Raw genomic sequence first — 21,936 nt, forward strand, 5'->3', positions numbered from 1 at the left:
AAATTAAAGGCTATTCTACCTTATCTCTGAGAGTATCTTCCTTTCCTTCTATTCAGCTCAGGAGTATGTGGTGTTCAAAACTTCTGATGCTATTTCAGCTTCCATGCAACTAAAAATCTCACAATTCCATCAAGGTTTTCAGACAGACTCACAGGGGAAGGAGGATGGGTAATGAATGCTCATGGCCACTACAAATCTTGGAGGACTGCACTTTCCAAAACTATTTTTTTATACAACATATGTTCTGCACATGGCTGCAAGCACCAGTCCACAAAGTTACATGATGTTAACAGCAGTTTCATTATTCTTGCAAATTCTGTAACTATTTCTGGCCTGACAATGAAATTTAGGAAGAACTCCCCCTCTTCCTCCTTATGTATATTCTCCATATTTTATTTTCCAATTATTTTTCTTAACAACACGGCCTAGACTGAACTCATAGCTGTGCTTTACTTTAAGATGCTCTAATTTTCAACTTTGATTTGTATAAAGTTTGTGAGGAAGCTGCCGGTAATTTTCATTCCAACCAGTTTCTGCTTAAAAAAAAAAAAATTTAAAAAAAGTAGAACACCAACTAAGCTGGTTTCCTAAGTGCATTTCCAATCCTGCTTTGAATTTTGACTTGTTTTCTCAAGCAACACAGTTATGTTCCTTGAAAGCACAAGACTTCTATTTTACACCAGTGTAAGATTTAAGAGCCACAGCTCCAAGCTAGAGTAAAAATACTTTTGTCCTTTCTCAGGGGTCTGACTCTGCACTGTCCAGCTGTTACTGTGCAATTTAACTCATTCCCCAGATTCAGCTATGAAGTGAATTTTCAGCAGCTCCATAGGCAGACCATTTATAGCTCTCAAAAAGGGTTCAACCTATTTTAAAACCTACCAGCTCAACTGTCTCCCACAACAACAAAACCAGATTTTCATTTCAGCGCCTGGTCAAATCACTGAAGGTGGTTTGAGCTTGAGCTGATTCTAGCTGTAAAATAAAATGGCTTTAAACACTTATAAAATTCTGCTTAGTAGTTTTGTCTAACTACAAAACCCCTATTCACAGGTAATTATGCTCCTTTGAAATCATGGCAAAAATCTGAAGTTCTGGCTACATGCTGGGGTAGATTTAAAGATACAGCATAAAAGCAGTCAAAAGTTTTGGCCATCTTCTAAACAGAGGAAAGGAAGAACCAGGCTTTCATAGGTCAACCAGTTTATAGAATAGCTGGGAAAAAACATGGAGGAAATAATCCAAAACTATTTCTAAGCATCTAGAAGGTAACAAAAGGAACCAACATTGATATGGCAGTAACCAACAGACACACAAATCAAAATAAAACCCATCAAAGAATAACTGGGTTTGCAGATGAGAGAACTCATAGCTATCAATGGTTTGTAGGGCTTTATGCAGTACCTCACATGTCATTCTCATAAAAATCATAAGGGAACATGGATGTAAATAAAACTACTAGAAAGCAACTTGATGGAAAATGTTAGCTTGGAATACTACAGCAGTTCAGTGAAAAATATGAAGAATTATATATTGTCTTTTTCTTCATGATCTACATTCCCCTCCAGCCTTCACATTTTTAACTCCCTGGTCCCAAAGTTGTCATGAAAATATTCACTCAGGCTTTTATTCTAGCAGAATAGCAAACAGCAAATAAAAGTGCACTGCTGAAAAACGAATTGTAGTACAGAGGTTCAGCAGACAAACTCAGACATTAATCAGTCTTGGCTTCTCTTACACATGAAGAACATTCTGCATTTTACACCATGCATTATTGCATCTGCTGGGGAGGGGAGATGTGTGTCAGGGGCCAAGAACCTTTGATACACCAGGAGCAGTTATCACAGCTGCATCCAATTCCTGGGGCATGTAATGCCAGTTAGTCACAGCACTTAACAGGGGAGCGCATAGTGATGATACACGGGAGTAACAGTACTGCTGAATAAGTGGCATTGTTTCTTTTTTTACTTACTTTTCTTTTCTCCCACCTTATGATCTCCACAGCATTCCTCTTTAATTTTAGAAGAATATCCCTACATAATCCCATTGCATGATCTTTGGATTGGCCACCATTACTCTGATTCTATGTCTGTGAGGATTAGAAATGAGATGGTACCTTCCTTTCTGGGCATTTAAATCACATTAACTAATCAAGTCCATCCGAAGCTGCACTCTCTCAACCTTCAAGCGCTTAACAGTGCCATAGCTTCTGTCATGTATCACATGAAACCTTATCAAGTTATTTCTAAATCCATACAGGACAGCACAGGAATTCTTTCCTTGCTTTGCCTCCAACCCTAGCCTCCTCAAGCACCTTGTGCCCCATCACTACCCACTAGAGTCTGAAACATATGCTCAAAGGCAAGAGCGGTTCTCAATTGTCATCCTTCCTCACTGTCTGCTTAGCAGGTACCCTATCAGCCTTTTCTTTGACAGGACACCTACAAGGTCCATTTGTGCTCCTTTCCTTTAGAGCTCTGAACATGGCTAAAGGTGCCCCTTTCACAAGCAATGTTATTCCATTTGCTGTCCAGATACCTGAAGTTAAAAAATGCTGGAGCAGAGGACAACTAATATTGCCTGATGCAGGAGTGATTGGTTATTTTTCAGTGAGGCTGGGACAGTTTGGCAACATTTGGAAAATCATGCCTTTTGAATAGGTAAGAGCACATGAGTTTCTACAGAAGATTCAGCTGTTTGTGTGCAGAGATTCAGAACTACAAAACCTATATCCATCCATCCAGCAAAGGAGGTAAACATCACACTATATCTACTGGCACTTAAGAATGCCTGTTTCCAGTGCCTTGCAGAATTCTAATCAAAGAGAGATATGGTGGATCTGCAGCCACCCAATTATGAAAGGGTGTTATGAAACTTCTTGGAGATGTCCTAGAGGGAAGTAAAAGTAAAGCAGTCTAAGAAACATAAGTAGCCATTATAGAATAAAGGCCACAAAATTTCTGCTCCCACAGAGATGATCAAATACAACTTGTCTGGCAGACAGCAGTGAGGTGTATATTGTATTATGCTATCCTTATAGAAAAAAATCTCTTAGTGCATTATGTGTATGAGAACAGATCTAAGTGATGGTTTGATTTAAATGCAGAGGGATACAAGGTCTGATCACTGATATTTATTTCTCCTAATAATGGTGAGTGTACTAACAGTGTGTTAGTTTTCTAACTCTTCAGGGTGACCGAGCAGCTGCAGCATGATGCCACATGGTATGGAATACTCCTTTGGCCAGCCTGGGGCAACTGTCCCAGCTGTGCAGCCTCCCAGCTTCTTGTAATCCTCCAGCCCTCTTGCTGGCAGGGCATGAGGAGCTGAGAAGTCCTTGACTTGCTATAAACACAATTTAACAACAACCAGAAATATCATGTAGTGGTATCAACATGATTCTCATATTAAATCCAAAACACAGCACCATACCAGATGCTAGGAAGAAAATTAACTCTATTCCAGCCAAAACCAGCACAGTTAGGAAGTTTGTAAATTAGTTATTCACCTCAGTATAGTAAGCACAGTGCTTAATACAACTAATATAGAGAGAAAAATTTAATAAGACACTTCAGAGGAATTAAAGGAAATGTTCAATAGTTGACTGGCAAAATTTTCTAGCTCGAAGCAATGTAATTATCTTGTGATATAAAGAGAAAAGGAAAGAGAAAGTGAATATATAATTGAAATTGAATTTCTTACACTATTGAAAATATATACAGAAAAACTAGAATCCACACTGCAGTTGATAGCAGTGTAATCATGAAGCTGCAGTCACAGTACTGCTCTCAAAACAGCTACCATCTCCTATTCTCAGTAGAGATGAACCTAATTGTACCTTGCTAAGATACTTATTTTCAAAATGGATATTTCTTCATGTATTTTCCAAGTCACAGAAGTCAAGTCGATCCTGAGATGATAATCTCTCCTAATGTTTCAGAAACTGTGATGGACCAAATCACAAAGACAGAGAAAAGTCCCCACATGAGTAATAGCTTGAAAAAATAAAGACCAGAGAAGTTATCAAAAATGTAAGGCATTATATGCTTTTGATTTTCAAGAAAAAAAGTAACTTTCACCTTTAGAATTATTCTGATCCTTTGCAATGCAGCTAAATATGAGTTCCCTACCAGACACATCTGAGTCATGTTCTCTTACATTGCTTATTACTAGTTTAACTAGAATTTGTAATTTGAGTTATGCAGTTATCAGCATTATCACTTTTACAAGCAAACACAGCAAGGAAATTGAGAAATTCAGATCAGATACATAATAAAAATAATAGCAGCAGTAACAATACACATTATAGCATTTCATTGTTAACACATTTCAGAGTGAGAATTTTCAACCCACTGGACATAAGGAGCATCCAGACTCATCTCTGAAACAGTGCATTTAGCAGAAGGTGGATAAAATGGGGGCAAAGGAAAGAAAAAAATTTGGGTACCATTTAAGTTCTGGACAACATCTTAGCTCATTTTCCATGCACATGACTCAGCATTACCACAATTGATTCTTAAAAAAAAAAATCATGCCTAGGTTTGTTTTGACTTTTCTCTAAACTGGAAAGAGTGTTTGTGGTAAGCATAATCTAATTGATGGTTATTAAATGACGAGACCATTCAGACAGACGTCTGATTCTCCATGGACATTTTTTCTCCAGGAGAAATAAGAAAGGCCTGCAGCCTTAGCTGTCTTTTCTGAATTTATGGTGGCAGAAATGTCCATCTGGATTAGTGTCATCTGCCCTTTTAGCAAAATATTGGTGCCTGTAAGGCTTTCAGTGATAAATTATCTATGTGAAGGGATGATTCCATGTTGACCTACTGATTGTTTTTTCTATTCAGATAATCTCAAATGAGGATTTTCTCCCAAAAGGCAATTACATTTAAGATTATCATCAAAACCATCCACTAAAAATATAAAAGTATTAAATATTACTATGCTTCATACTCTACAGATTGTCTCTAGAAGTGGTGAAGTCTTCCAAAAAAAGCTAATCTAAAAGGAACTGACACGACAAATATGTTATTATTGCAGCTGTGATACTTGGGCAGAATCACCAAAGCCATCTTGAGTCAGAGTTGCTGAAGAGGAACCCACTAAAGTGGAGCAGTTTGCAACTAGCAATGGATTTGTCCATCGCAGAAGTATATAAAAACTGAAATAACATAGCAAATATATTCACCCTTCAGAAAAACATAACAAAAATGAAAAGAAGAATAAGAGTTGTCAAATAACTTGCTCATTGATTCAACATATGTTTTTAAACAGTATAACAAAATTCTTTTCCCATAAAGAAATGCTACCAACAGATCCACTGCAGTGGATACTGTCATGAGCACCTTGTGGAAGCACCAAGCTCCCAAGTGCAGCCTGGTGATCCAGTGCACACTGAGGCACTTGCACAGACCAGCTGTATGGCAGTGCATGTGCTATTTCTTACCCAATGCAAATGCAATAAAATGCCTTCATTAACATGGATAATATTTCATTAAAAGATGAGTGCATGAAGTGGATGGTTGTGTGCTACTTCCTTTTCCTAGCAGAGAAACATAAGTTACTCTAAGCAAGGAATAACAAATAAAATGCCTGTCCATTTCTGGTAATGCAGGAAAGACCATCAGCTGCTGTCTAGAAGTAATGTGAATATAAAACATAGGAGATTAGCACAAGCTCTTCCTGCTCTGTTTGACTAGTTGCTCTCCATTTCTACTAAGAGATAAAAGAACAAAGGATCTCATAACACAGGATTTTTGAGGGACTACAGGGAAAAAAAAAGAAAGAAGAGAAACAAAATCTATTAATTACAGATTTTCATCAGCCCTGGATTAGAGGCCCCATCTTCTTTGAAGGTTCTATTTCACTGAAAGCAATAAGTACTAGTGCTACAAATAAGAAGAAAGAATGTAAAACTGGGTTAAATTGACAATTACCATTTTCCAAGTAATACTTCTAACTACAGAACAGCTAATGTTCTTTTAATAATTTATCTCCTCACAGATTGTCTTCCCATAAGTACGCAGTTAAACAGAAGTGAGTAAATTAACTTAAGCTCTCTGAATCTCCTGTGAAAATGGCGTGCTTAAGAACTTGTGCCCAGAAATACAAACCTGAAACACAAACCAATGTTTTGATTTTTAAACTTCCTACCTTCCAAAAACTACATTTCTCAACCTTTTTTCATGTATCAAAATATCTAAAAAGCATTCAAGACTAAGACAAATAATGCAACCATGTGAGTTGGTTACACTAAGGAGACTGCTTCAACAGCAGGCATTTATATTTGAAAACTTAGAATTTCCCATTATGAGATAGTCTGTAATAAATGAATAAATTGCCCAAGCTGCACTACACTAAACAGCAAACTGAAGAAGCCAGACATAATCTTATTTTATGTCTCCAGCAGCTGACACATCCCATGGAATTCATGGTACATACTGAGAGTAAACAAAGATACTTTTTTTAGCTTTCAGACACATAAGCAAAGGAATACAAGTTCCAATATATTGTTTTGACTTTGTGTTGGTGTACCAGGATACATAAATTGAAAGAAATAGGTTTTTCATTTAAATTGATTTACATTGCTGGCTTTCATTCTTACACTGAAAGGAAATATAAATGTTATTTATGCCCACAAAAATGATACAGTAATGAGCTGAATTACTACAGGCATCAATCTTGTATACTTTCCTGTTTTGAGATTCAGATTACAAAAATAACAAATTCAATTTTTTTGAAATAAATCAAACCATGCCTTCTGATACGATTGCTAACATTATTGCTTATAAATAGCTATTTATATCTAGCAAAATACAACCAATAGCCATGTATCTTCTTTATAAAAACAGTTTGGAACTTAAGATGAGACTATTGGAAGTTAGGGAGGGAGGTGGGGAGGAGGGAGGGAGGGAGGAAGGAGGAAGGAGGGAAGGAAGGAGGGAAGGAAGGAGGGAAAGGGAGGGAAGGAAGGAGGGAGGGAGGGAGGGAGGGAGGGAGGGAGGGAGGGGAGGAGGGAGGGAGGGAGGGAGGGAGGGAGGGAGGGAGAGGGAGAGAAGAAAGGAGAAGAGAAGGAAGGAGAAGAAGGAAGGAAGGAAGGAAGGAAGGAAGGAAGGAAGGAAGGAAGGAAGGAAGGAAGGAAGGAAGGAAGGAAGGAAGGAAGGAAGGAAGGAAGGAAGGAAGGAAGGAAGGAAGGAAGGAAGGAAGGAAGGAAGGAAGGAAGGAAGGAAGGAAGGAAGGAAGGAAGGAAGGAAGGAAGGAAGGAAGGAAGGAAGGAAGGAAGGAAGGAAGGAAGGAAGGAAGGAAGGAAGGAAGGAAGGAAGGAAGGAAGGAAGGAAGGAAGGAAGGAAGGAAGGAAGGAAGGAAGGAAGGAAGGAAGGAAGGAAGGAAGGAAGGAAGGAAGGAAGGAAGGAAGGAAGGAAGGAAGGAAGGAAGGAAGGAAGGAAGGAAGGAAGGAAGGAAGGAAGGAAGGAAGGAAGGAAGGAAGGAAGGAAGGAAGGAAGGAGTTTTATTAATGGCCTTTAACCTGCAGGCTGAAGGAAGTAAATGAGCAGTGCATAAGGACAGTCTCAAGAAAAGTGGCCTGTGAATTTAATATTTGACAAATAAATCAGAGACTATCACTGTTATTAATTCTTTGCATAATTATTCATGATAAGCTTGACAACGCTGGAGTCACAGAAGTCTTAAAATGGAAAAAAATTACTATGTGCAAACAATCAGCTACTACTCTTGGTAGTTATTCACCTCAAACTTGATAGAAAGCAGACAAGATCGTCAGTATAACCACAGTATTACCCTTCCTCACAATCTGAACAGTCATTTATATATGAAAACACATTCAGTGGTCTAGCCTAGCATCATTTCCCTTACCAGACTGAAAAAATCCCATCACTTGAATGTGGTACAGTTCTGCAGAAAATGTACATTTTTGTGTACATGCTTTATGTATCAAAGCCATCTGAAAATACATCTTACCACTGCAGCTGGAACTTGAGGCATTTTTGCAGCTGGGGTTCCTGGACGTGGGTAGAATTGATTAATAAACAAGCTTGGAAACCTGTACAGTTCTACAAGTTTCATAGTTTCTTGAAAATCTTCATCTGTCTCTCCTGGAAATCCACAGATGATGTCTGTAGCAATTGTTATTCCAGGCACTCTGTAAAGGAAGAAACACTTAACTGAGGACATGTAGAAGTCTTGCTCCCTTAAAAGCTAGTGTACATAGACATATAACCTTCAACTTTATCTACAGAAATTGAGACCTACAAGGATCTTGGGGGAAAGAAGATTTTAACCCCATTGCTTGGTAATGTGAAATGCATCTGGTGCTCAGCTGAGAGCACAGTAACAGAAGATATTGCAGCAAATACTGGATTAGGATTGTGACAGAAGAGTGAAAACATCTGGATCAACTCTTCCTTCAATCAAAATTAGAGGTAATCAGCACACCTTGTTATTTCTTGAATTCTGATTGCTTAATCCATAAAATGCAAACCTTTTGAGACTCAGTCACTAGAAAATGTCAACTATTTAATGTTTTATAAGGTTGCTATTGAAGTAGAGCAGGGTATCTGAAAGAGGGGACTGGCATGTCATATCACCTAGCAAATTTAACAAAATTGGCTTAAGAGCAAAAAATACATCTTTAGTCACAAGTTAATTTTTAACTCTGTATTCTAAAACATCAGCCAATGCCTTGCTTTAAAATGAAAAAAAAAATACTTAAGTTCACAAATGCAGAGGAAGTGAGTTCTCTTGTTATTTAATGCAAGGTCAACATTTGCTAACTGTTCCCCTTGGACTGAATATGCAGATCCCTTACACACATCTGGTTAAGGCAGCACAGCTGACAGAGACAGCCCAGAGACACAGAAGGATGCACAGGAGGGGGTGAAGTTAGGGGGCTTCAGTTGAAATTGTGCCACTACCACCGTTTTGGACATGGTGGGAACATACCATGAACACTTTCACCAATAGATACTGGAGCAGCCATCAAGGCCTGCACCCAGACTGAGCTTTGTGTACAGTGGCAATAATGATAAGCATCCATCCTCTGGAGAGAGGCAGAAATACATAGTGCTCAGTGCTCCCTCTTGACACAGATGAGACTGCTTCCACAATGCAGAGCTCACCCCACACTGCCAGTAACAATGATAAAGTGCAGAAAATATTGGAGAAAATTAAGAATTCCATACAAATATTGGTGGTATCTAGCTTGGAACTGGCCCTGTTTCAAGGAGGGGAAGTAGATGAGACTTCTTCCAGAGGTCCCTTCCAATCTAAATAATACTACAGTTCTTATACAGGCCACAGGCAAGGAAACAGCTGAGAGATTGTTTTAGGGGTGAATGGCATTAAGACAACTGTCACAAGCAAAGTTCACACTTGAGGGGTCTCCAAGATTGTCTCTAACCTAAAGAAATGGATGGAAGGTTTCCCTTCTCCTCATCCGGTCAAGACAATGCAGAACTGTGAATGCCAGTGCACGTAATCCAAATTACACTTATAAAGCATTCAAATAGCCAAAGAAAACTATAATTTCTTATTAGACACTACATCACCACAGAAAAAAAAAATAATGCTGTGATGATAGTGAGTGAAGAAACTTGATTTTGAATAACTGAAAGAAATAATTCCTGAAAGAAAAACTTCCTGAAACAATGAGTTGCACTGAAAAAGGAAAATCTGTTGGCAAAAGACGCCAAAAAAGGGAAGCAGAGAATACTGTTCTTATTAATTTTATTAGGTGCAATATTAGACCATAGCTTATATCTACCACAACAGCCTTCAGACAAATTGTACATGGTAGTAAATACATTTTGTGATTTTTTTCCTCCCATACTTAATTTTTTTTTCCTTCAAGTATTGGCAATGAGCTTATATTAATGCCTTGCCCTCCTTAGCATGTGTCTGGACATATAGGTAGCAGCACAGGAATTTATCATATATTATTAGAATCTTCTTTCACCTTTTCCTTATGAAAAATCCCCAGCAAAGAAACCAAATTCTATCAAATCCTTTTTGACTTCACAAATTCAGACTACATCATCCAAGCTGAGGTTAAAAGATGGCATTTGAACAACAAATCAAAGCCACTATAAAACTGAGTATTTTCAAGGACTTGATCCAACAATCCTAAGTGGGAAGCACAGTCTGGATGTTGTGCAGAAGAGCAGAAATCCCCAGAGCTGACGGCTCAGCACCCTCAGTCACTGCTGGTTTCCCAAGACTGACAAACATCAAGATACGAACTTCTGCTTGATATCAAGTAACAATAAAATTCCTTAAGGACTGAGTGAAGAGAGCAGCACCATACCCTGCAACATGATTTTGTTCATACCACAAATATCTTGTGCAGCAGTAGAAAGCTCATGGAAGAAAGAGTACATTACTTTATAAACCAATGCCACCTAACATCAGCTGCCATTTCTCAGAACATGAACAGAACATTCATTACATTTGAAAAAACCATTATAATGAAGTTATTTTATCCATTTTAACGACACTATTGGCAACAGTCAAAGCACTTATTACCAATGGTAGTAGTAATACCATCCTTTATAAAGGCCTGGTTGTTTCTATAGCAACATGAATTATAAGGTCCAATCAAGCTAGATACAATAAAATATGCTCTTTTTCTCCATAACACCAGTTGTCATTCAGTTAAAAGGAAATTACATATTTTAAAAATTCATAAACTCTACAAATGTCTGAACTCCATTTGCTGATAAGGTGTTAATTATCTTAGTAATTAGATTTCTTCCTGGATGGAATTATTACACACAAAGAAAAGCCTGGGTACAAAAAGAGAATAAGGACCATGGTGTATTCAGCAACAGCAATTAATTACAGTTCAACCCAGTTTAACTGCCTAAAATATGACATTGCACAGTGCATTTTTATATCACTGCTGATTATATTGTTTAACAAGCAGTTTAAAAAGAGGAGAAAAGCATGAGATTTCACTCAAAGTCCAAAATGACAAAAATCAAGCTCTTAAAGACTTTTCAAAACAGTGATGAACAAAAATATGCACAATTAGCTCCACATGTGAAACATAATTTCTTAATGAAAAAAGAGGGGAAAAAGATATCATTATGGAAAAATATAGAACACATACACGCTTGAAAATTAAAGTGACCTTTTCTCTGACAGCCTGAAAGAAAGTAGCACAAAACTCTTTATTACTTTGATTCAGATGATGCTTAAGAATTGCTCCATCTATGAAATATAATCCAAAATCACAAAAAACAAGTTCTTGTGCATCAGCCAATACTATTATTATTTTACACCAAATGCTGCTTATCTATTCTGAAGCAAACAAAGAAAACACTGCTGAACATCCCCTGCAACATTTATTACATATACTCATTTACAGTTAGCCTAACTACTCAGTTTCCACAAATGGTTTTTAGGGTGTAGGAGGGAAGTTCTACAACATGTTGACTATCAATTGATATGCTTTACAATAAAACCGTGGAATTTCAGAACAAGATGAATTAGAGGAATTATTAAAGCCATCTATAAGATAAAACAGCCCCAATATTTATTTTCTCCCCTATGTCCCTCTACATCTATAAACCCCTTCCCTCTACTCAAGCAGACTGATGTTTTGCCATTCTGAACTAGACCAGACATGCAAACCCCATCATCCTGGGCAATTCTGAATACCCAAAAAAGAAGCAAATACTTCACCTTACAGTGAAGACACATCTGTTTTAGTGTGATGCTGTAAGGGCCAACACACCCATGAGCAAGTGCTGACAGCACAGGTATCCAAACCTCACAGAAAGGAAGAACAAGATGTCTTTGAAAGAATACAGAAGAAAAGCAACATCTTGCCCACTACCTAAAGAGGAACCAAGTCAACCTCTGGGGTCAGAGAAAAAAATCAGACCCAAGGAAATGACTGATGCCTAGAAGTCAAGTCATGGACAAGTGACTTAGAAAGAAGATAAAAGGGATAAAAGCTGACAAAAATAAAACAGTAAGACCACCCCCCAACCCATCCCACCCCCATTTTCAAAGAGCAGTATTTCTAAGAAAAGCAGCAGCAAAATTGTGAAAATGTCTAGGATTCACTTGTTACATGGACCATTTCATGTGGTTTTAGCTACAGAAAACATTTCCTTTAGCAACAATCATTACAAACCAAATCCACATTCCAGGAAGAAATTATGTAAAAGAGCTAAAATTATCACCTTCACCTACTCACATGACCACTTGAAATTCTTTTGCATGATCACATAATCTTCCCACTTCCATTTCAGCAATTAACACTTAAATCCAGAAATTATTTAAAGCCACCAACTTGCTCTTAAGCAAGACCAGCTACCTCTACCCCTTACAGTTTAACAAAATACTGGATTTTGGATTAAAAATAATGGATTAAAATAAATAGCAATATTAATAAAAATAAAATACTATATAGTCTTACAGAACGGTATGAGAACACCCTGTGCAATCTACAGTAAATAAAGTAAAACCAAAAATTGTGATGACATAGCAACTTCTTGATTCATCAATTAGAAATTTGCATTGAAAAAAATGTTAGGAAAAAAACTGAATTTGTATGAAAATAAAACCAGTCTACTCTGAAATGTTATTTCAGCATCATACATTATTTCATATTTTAGAATGCTTCTGCAATATAAGCCTATTCAGAGAACATGAAATGGGGTTAATGGACAAAATAATTTGAAGGTATCTGAGTTGGTCTTTCAAGTGTATTTACAGAGCCTAACAGGCATCTCAATGTGCCATTTTGTGTTGGAGCTGAAGGATGTGTTTGCATATTCCCAGTGACCACACACAGTCTTCCAGAAGCCCTTTTCACCCCCTCTTTCTCTTTTCTCCATCAGGCCTAGTCTTGTGGGATTTCTGACTTCAACTTAAATGGCTCACTGAGGAGTCACACCAACTGGAGCTAGCACAAGAGAAACAGACTGCTCAGCTGGAAGCACCGTCTAGGAACAACAGGAAACTTCACCCCGCTTCTCTCTTGGCTATATGGAGATTAACCTGAGGATTAAGCCATGGAAAAATCCCCACACTTCGAGAAAGGAATTCAGCCTGTTTCTGTTCTGAAATCCTCCAGCACTTCTCTCTCTCTCTCCATGGACTATGAATGCAGCACAGGACAATATACTCCTAAGTTAAGTGTCTGGAGTTGGGGAACTAAACCTGAACATAATTTATGCATTTCTTCATCCTCTCCCATTTATGATTTACACTAAATTACACAATGGATGAACAGACATCTAATAAATGGATATCCACTGAAAATGTTTTTCTTAGTAATCTTTTCCATATGTGTTTAAAAGTAGTCCAGGATGTGTGAGTTCAGAACCTCTGTGTCAGAAAAACAAGTTCTTTTGAATCCTCATATCAATTGTTGAACTGATTTACACATGGATTAAAACTGGAAAGTACCTTGGTTTAATGACAACAGGTATGCCATAAACACTTCTGTGTAAAGTCTCCTAAATGATGACATACTGAGCCTTATGGCCAGATATAAACTATACTTTGGTAAGACACCTTATTAAAATGCAGCTCTATATATATATCAAGAACATTAATATTTAAGACAATTTATATAGGAATTATATAGGATATAAGAAACTACCTTATTTCAAATATTTCAATATGTTCTGTATTACTGTGTAAGATAATTCCAGGTTGTCTCACAAATCAGTTCTGCTTCACCTCAGTTTGGCTGAATTAAAGGAAAAAAGGTAACTATGTTGATACTTTATGTAAAAGTATTTAGTGGCTTCATTTATAAACCAACTCACTTTTTACTCAACTATTGAGACAACAAATACTATCAGATATTTAAGTAAGTCTATTTTGTAGACATGTGTAAAAAGCATAATTTTAATTCTTTTTTAAAAACCTATTTTCACAGCTTCGATCATATCCCTCTGAAATTGATGCCCAAGACACAACAGACAGAAAAAAAATGTAATGCCATATTGTTTATATGCTTGCTTTGATTAAAAAACAATAAAACAGATAAATGAAAGCCAGACAGGACCACAGAGAAAACCTCAGCATATTTTTTCAGAGTATTCTTGCAAATTTCCCTGAATGAAGGTATGTACACCTGGGAGAAGAGCGGCAAGGCCATTAAATCCTACCAGTTAACTTGGAGGTGGTTCATAGTGAAACACTTCAAATTTCACAGGTAGCAGAAACTACACAGTAAGTTCAGCCTTACAGCTAAAGAGTCAGGTGATATATCCTGTTTTTTCCATTCCACACCTTACATAGCACTCAAAGCTGCTCCTCCTGGTGATTCCATAGGGAACACGTTACACCTGAGCTTTGTGATCTTCAGCAGCGTCCAACAGATTTACAAATGCAGCTTAATATGCTGGGCTTGAATTTGGAGTCGTTCGTGGTTTTGATGTAAGTCACCTTAAACAGGTTGTAGAATTGTATCTGTGATTAAGAAGCACAATCCAACAGCTCTCAGAGTTTAACTGAGAGTGAGAACAGGTATTTTTTAATGACTGTTCTTTTCCCAACCCACCTCCTGCCCCCAGAAGAGCTGTTTCAGAAACTAGGCTGAATGACACCTGGAGGCAGCAAGCAGACCTGATTTCCACAATTCAGCTTGAGAAGGTATAGGTGTGGAGGACTTTGTGTGAGTAGGCACTGGGCTGTCCTTGTTACCAGGCAATAGTGACCTAGATAAAAAGTATATCTCATAATTAGCATGGCTCACTGCCTGAGGATGAAAGAGTACACATGGTTTTACTCTCTTCAAACAATTATCCTGAAGGTTGCCAGAGTTCCTACTAGATGCAGCCCAAATGGTTTAGGAGAAGCATTATAATACTTCTCATTATCAATTTCCCTTAAAAAAAACCAACCCCAAAAAACCCAAACCAAAAACCAAACAGTTAAGGCTTGGACCAACTTAATTCAACTATAAGGTGTTCTACTCTCCCCATAAACAATAAACATTTTATAGAACTTCATTACAGATTTATAACTTCAGATCATTATTGTTTTATGATTAAAAAATGAGCGACTTAAGACAAAAAGCTCAACATCCTTAAACTTCATTTCCATTCAATCTCTAATAAATACCATCTGCTGTGTACTTTAGGGATATAATACCCGTCAAAAACTCAGCCGTATTATGAGAACCGGCACCAAGTTGATCTGAAATGCATATTTGAACAGATGTGTTTAAATTACATCTCTCCGTCTATCCACACACATAAATTCAGAATAAGCATGTGTTGATTTAAAATGCATAAAAAAGGGATTTGGAGATGCATCAAAAGTGAACAGCATCTCAATGGATCAAGGCTCGCATTACTAAAGGTCATCCCTAAAAATAAAGTTTAAATTTATTAAGGGTTGCACCAGGGAACTGTTCTTGGGAGCTGACTTAATGTTTGCTGCTCTAAAGCAGCCATTGAAATTACACTAATTTTCTATGACCCTTCACAGTTTAACATCAGAGCTGTCAGGCATGGTCAGAAATAATAGGATCTCAGCCATGAGTAGCAGAGAATACGATATACTTTTTCTCAGTCTGACACAATGCTTATCACCAATACTAAACGTCTTGGGCTCTGAGGACCCATCCACATCTGTTTCAGTGACAGTCATTTAGCTCTTCACTCTGACACAGAAATCAGGCATATAAAACAAAATGATTAGCATGCCTTTTTGGAATGATGAAACCAAATTAAAAAATTGCAAGCAGGGCTCCATTAACAAATGCTAATTTAAAAAAATATTTCAGAACATGTATTTTCACCAGTTTATAATCTACAGTCCTGCAATGTTTCAGGGATCTTGAAGATAAGACATACTGGTCCAGAGGTCCATCTAAGCCAGCAATCTAGTCCTAGCAATGGGCATCAGAAGTAGCCCAGGGAAGCAATTCGGATGTTGAGCCCCCTCAGTATCCCTTCATCTTTCAAACTGGTTTTTATCAGAAAGATATTTCTGTAACCAGCAGCTTCTAATGAATTTCTTTTCTGTTAACTTGTCAACAAGTCTCTCCTTGAATCTACACCCCTCCATAGCAAAAACACTTGAAACAAAAAAATCTCTGGTGAGCCTTCCATGTGCTAACATCCATTTGATGTTCCCTAATTGTTATGCTGGGAGAGACCAGTAACAACTCCATTCACCTTCTCAGTGCTCTTCATGATTTTACTGACCTCTGTTCTAGTCTGTCTCAATTAGCATTTTCCAGACTGAAGAGTCCTTGATTTTCTTTGTGTGAAGATCTGCCATACCGCTAATAATCTCTGTTAGTCTTTACAGTAACATTGCTCATTGTAACCTATCCTTTTTAAGAGGGGCACTTACAGCATGTAACAATACAAGCACAAAAACATAAAAATCTCTTAAAATAGTTCTAGAATTTAGATAAATGTTCTGCTTTTAATAGTTTACTTTCAGGTTTGGGTTAATTTGGTTTCTAGTAAGCAGATAGCAAAAAGTAATGGACCTTACACAAGGTAAGGGACAAGAGAGAAATAAGTTTTAGAAAATAAATAAACTAGAAGTGAAAACAAAAAGAAGGCCAAGCACATTTCAAAGACAGGACAAAGTCAGCACTTTGGTAAAGGGAAACTGAAGATGTTGTCAAAGGAGGAGTAGTAGTATGACAAGTTGGAAGACTTTAACAGAGAATGTAAGATTTCTGTCTGAAGCAAAACAAAGAACCAATCAAGATAAAAAAAATGAGGAAATAAAATTGTCAATGAGACAGATGTTTTATTCCAAGGTGTTGGTTCAAGATTATTTACATTAATAACTTTTGTACCACAGGGAAAGAGCAGAGAATGGCAAGACGTGCATTACAACAAAGAAGATTTTGAAAAAAACATGCACAGTTTGAAAGAGTTCGCCCCAAACATCTAATAGATTTAAAAGAGACACAATTCTTTCATATCACAACCTATACAAAAAAATTGACTGGATCTTTTTTCTGTCTTACAACTTTGTGAGAAATCATCACACAAAAAGTTCTCCAGTTACAAACATCAACATGGAAAGGATCAACACTGAAGGAAACAGCAGTTAAAAACATAGGCATGATGTGCACTAAATTTAATGTAACCTCCATTCCATTTTCAAAGTACCTAAAGAAACAGAACTCTTCCCACACCAGTTGATCACCCAAAACACAGGAGCTTATTTGCTACATCCTTATCAACACAGTACTTGCAGAATGTGTTGTTATAATTAAACCTGAGAGTCACAGTTTTAACAGAGCAGCAGGCAGGTTGTCTGGGGCAAGGCTTTAGCAGCCATAAGGAGTTTTCCTGAATATTAGCTAGAGGCATTTAAATCACAGTTCATGTACTCTAAATAAACAATGCTATAATTTTACACCAGACAGTTTTTGATGTACATTCCTATACATTCTGAAATGTTAATTTTTCAGAGCCAGCATCTCTCAAGTATCAAGTATCTGGTAGGTCAAAACCCTTTACTGTCACCTCTCTACAACTTTATTTTTTCCTCTTAGAAAGCAATGTATATACAGGAAAGGGGTTGCACAGGGAACTACTACTCCTATCAGCAGCACAAAAAGCAAATTTGAATAATGATAAAAAATTTCTCAAAGTGTAGTATTTGACTCAAAATTCCAATAACATCCTCCCTACTCCACAAAGATTGAAAGCTGCTATCATGTAACTTCAAAGTTTTTCATTTTTATTTCATGATCCACTGGCAAATGTGACTATATGGTCTTAACACTTCAGACCAAAGTGTGACACGATGATTGGGATGTACTCAGAACACATCACCTATATAGCTTCAGAATTATATTTTCAGAGGTAACACTTCACACTCACGAGCAATGCTATTTCCTTATTAAGCCAAAACCCATGAGCTTAACTTCAAAGAAATCCTGTGTGCTTTACTAATTAAAGTGTGATAAGATAAAGTTAATTATATTTCAATATAATCATACTTCAATCAGCATAATGCAATATAACTTGGATCACTGGGAAACAGAGAATTTACCTTGCAAGAATAAATTTAAAGAAATTATGAAGTAAATATTTCAAAGGGCATGTATAAAGAATTATTCATTCATTCATTCAAAAATATAATTGAAACAATCTTCAGAAATAACTGGGCATGACTGTTAAGGTAATGGGCATCACTGGAGTGGTAGTACACAACAAACACCATCTGCAGATCACTGTCTCATCCCATTCATGACATTCTCTGATAACAATCTGAATTTAAAGAAATCACACCAGAAATAACATCCATCTTTAAGAGCAAGAATAATTCACTTGGCTAACTCGAAGGTAGCAGAATGACTGTGAGAAGTATCTGTTCTGTTCTCAGGTATACCCAAACAGCAGATGAGTTCAGAACACAAGAGATTATATGGGATTGGTCCATAAAAATAAAATGTTATTTTATGTATCAGTTACTAAGACACAATTGAAAGCCAAATATTATGGCTTCTCTTCCAAGTGGAGAAATGGGCTTAGTCTGCTATGTTGCTTGAGGACACTAGGCAGAAAAAGCAAAATCACCAGGAAATCAGCTCTAAAACAGTTAACAGTTCCTAGTTAACCTCTCAGTTAACAGTTCCTGAACAGTTTTCTAACAGTACCTAGTTAATCTCTCAGAAGAATGGCCTCAACCAGCCAGGTTCTTACACACTTCATCTTTGTAATGTTTTGGTAGCAGCTACTTTGTTTACAATTGCCAGTAATTTAAGAACATTTCTTTGTAAAAGACAGAATCAGTTTGGAATATTGGGGTCAACTGAAGTAATTAATGCATGCATTCCTTCAAAATTTTGAAGGACATTCAGATTCATATATTCACACCAAGCAACACACAGGGGACATCAGAGACAAAATCAGGAGAAGAAAAGATGGTATTTTAAATGTAGACTGTTAGCTTGCCAATGACAAAGTTAAAACAATACAAAATCAACGGACACTGTTGCCTCAGGGAAGCTCTTATCCATTTCTCTCTGTTCAGTTCAGCAAACTACTTCACTTTCAGTGTGTCACCAAGTTGCAGATACCTTAATACTGACAATTAGGATAGTTTACCATATCATTATTAGTGTTTGTTGTCACAGTCAAAAGCTTTAAATAAAATAAAGGACTGAACATGTAGATGTTCAGGTGCCTTTTTTTTGAGGACTCCGACAGGCTGTGCACAGCCACAAATCTTAATCCATTCAAGCAATCCATTCACTTTGCTGCCTAAGGGTGGGGTTACTAAGTGGGAAATTTTAAAGAGTTTCAGAAAAACATAAAAGGAATAGTGCATGTCAATATGAGAAGAGGTATTACTGAGTAATAATAGCAAAGCTAATAAGGAAGTTCAAATAAAATCCAGAACTTTAGAAAAGATAATGAAACCCCAACTATTCAAACAAAAGGCTGGAAAGTGGTCAACTGAAATATTTTGGGCTTGCATTTGTCAGACATTCTCTGTTATGCTGAGGGGTACACACTATGTAAATGCGCTTCTACATTGTAAAGTAGTAAAACAGGCAGAAAATGAAGCTCTCATGGTTAACAAACTCATGCTTAGAAGAAATAATTAAGGCAACTTGATGTTGTGAGCAGTTGCCTGATTTGACCTGCCAGTGACTGAAAGTTAAAAGAGAATTAGCACAAAACTAAAATATGCTGTTATCACTGAAGAATCATCAAAGACAAAATTAAAAGTATGTTTTATGAAGAATTCAAAGATATGACAGCATACCAATTATGGCAACTAAAGGTCTTTGGCATCATTGAACCATTAACATTAGATAGGTAATGTATGAAAATTGTATTTAGGGAATAAGGTTTCAGTAAATTTAATAGCAGTAGAAGACGAATAAAGATGTAACTGAGATGAGTAACTTCTTTCTCACATATGAATACATGTAATTAGGTAAGAGACGGGATCAGTACCAACTGGGTTTAGCAATGTGATTCAAAGCACAGGAGTAATATTTAAATATTAAGGGAAACAGATTTTTTTCTGTCTTGACGTGGTAAGACAGAAAGGCCTGGCACGTGAAGTCCCAGAACCCAAAGCGAGTCTATGAAGATCCAACCATTAGTAAATTAGGCAGGACACTTACCATTAAAAACTAAATAAGAATCAGGATGGAACAAGGCAACTGCTCAGGAACTAGCATCAGTCCCCAAAGAGTTGGTAAAAGTTAAAAAAGCAATACTTTAGAAAGAAATGGAAGAGAACGGAAAACCTTCAGAAGCATCATTATGAAAGGACATCAATGATGTCATCAGATGGGAATATTAAATCTTATAGTTCTGATAAAGGAAAAAAATTGAAAACTTTTGTCACTAAAGAGATGAGTATAGGAACAAAGAGAGAGATCTTGATAGCAAGACTGACAGTGGTGAAAAAAAAAAATGCTTTTCCTGAGGTTCCCAACATTCTAGTCAGAAAATCATATTACAATTTGCAGGGGGAGAGACCTCCCCAAAAGCCAACAAATTTCTGTAGCAGGCTAAAACTGCAGAATTAAATCAAATCAATACAGAGAGAACTGAAAAAATGTCTCAAATTAATGAAATAAGGTGGTTAAAACTACTCAATTTTGCAAGCTGAACACAAGTTTGAATGTAATCATTACCATGAGCTCCTTCTGCTAAAGCCCACTTCAATGTAATGAATAATTTTATAAAATACTCAAAGTACAATACAGAGGGAGTAGAATATACAAATGGAATCGAATCAATTCAGTGAAAACAGCAGTGTGTGCATTCAGACCGTATCACTGAAACCAATTTTACCAAATCACACAATGTTCCACAATAGCCTTTGGGCATCAGTTAAAGAACCTGGAAAACCTGTCAAATGCCTGCCAGGCACAACAGTGCCCTTTTGGCTCTGTAATACCAGCACAAAATATGAAGAATTCTTAGGCAGCAAGATCCACAAGGCTGGTGCAAAAAAATAAATTCCCAAGCTGAAATCCAATGTCTGGGTGTAACGTGTTGGGCCTAACACAGACACTGGCTTTTCAACCTTGAGAAAAACAGAAGGCATGGTATAAAAGGAAGTCTGAAGGAAGTGGCAAATTAGGATCATTAAGGATGAGTCAGGTTGTATCTCAACAATTTAAACTCATTTATTAAGGAGAGAATATTGAGCAACTGATACAAAACTACCATCTATGTAACAACATTCTGAAAATCCTTATTCTATGTGGGTGGGAATTTCAGACATGTTTGAAGTAGGTAGAAAAACATGGAATAACTTCAGAAATTATTTATTGATTTAACCTTTGAGTCCATTAATGAAAAATATTTCATCCTCTGGGATCTACTGCAAGTCTTTATAATTCACAACACCTCCTTTCCTTCTGTTTCAGTGGCAGCGTTGAAGTTCCAGGAATTTCAGTAGGTTGGCTTTTCTTATCAGCTGAGTAGAAGACATAGTAGTTAGCATTTCTCTAAAGGTTTTTATAGGGTTTTACCTTATCAGGAAAAAAAATTTGAAAATATTCATTACATTTTTTACAGTTCTCATTTTCTTGTATTTTTCTTCTAGAACATACCCCATTTTTCAGCCTAATAGGTTTAAATGTTAGTACTTCTCCCTTTAGGGAAAAACTGAACCCTGAAAAAAGTAACAATAAAAAAATTTCTTTGGCATCTGGCTTGCTGTTAACAAAAAATATCAGAGAAGAAATATTCTAAGGAGAAGGCAAAGACCAGTTATCTACCTATAGACCAGAGAAGATGAGCCACCTCCATGTAATCACATGGTGGTGTAAGCAAGCACTGAACTATGATGCGTTTTATGTCAGCAGTACCCAAAGAAACATCTTTCAGGCCCACATCTGTCACCCAGTAGTTCATGCAGTAACAGGAGAAACCCAGATCTCCTCAGAGTCCACTGATTTGATCTGCTAAGCAAGGAACACAGCTAAATGGAAGGGCT

The 21,936-nt window shown here is 37.0% G+C and overlaps 1 protein-coding gene across 3 annotated transcripts in view; it reads right to left on the minus strand.

Annotated features, from left to right (window-relative positions):
* CDKAL1 (CDK5 regulatory subunit associated protein 1 like 1) overlaps positions 1 to 21,936 on the minus strand; it is a 380,944-nt gene that overhangs the window by 98,682 nt on the left and 260,326 nt on the right. For all 3 annotated transcript variants that reach the window (XM_030944157.1, XM_030944158.1, XM_030944156.1), the window contains exon 12: positions 7,978 to 8,158. In XM_030944157.1, coding sequence (XP_030800017.1) covers positions 7,978 to 8,158 — 181 coding nt within the window. The remainder of the gene's footprint in view (positions 1 to 7,977; positions 8,159 to 21,936) is intronic.

The sequence above is a fragment of the Camarhynchus parvulus genome, chromosome 2 (assembly GCF_901933205.1).
Source record: "Camarhynchus parvulus chromosome 2, STF_HiC, whole genome shotgun sequence".
Lineage (NCBI taxonomy): Eukaryota > Metazoa > Chordata > Aves > Passeriformes > Thraupidae > Camarhynchus > Camarhynchus parvulus.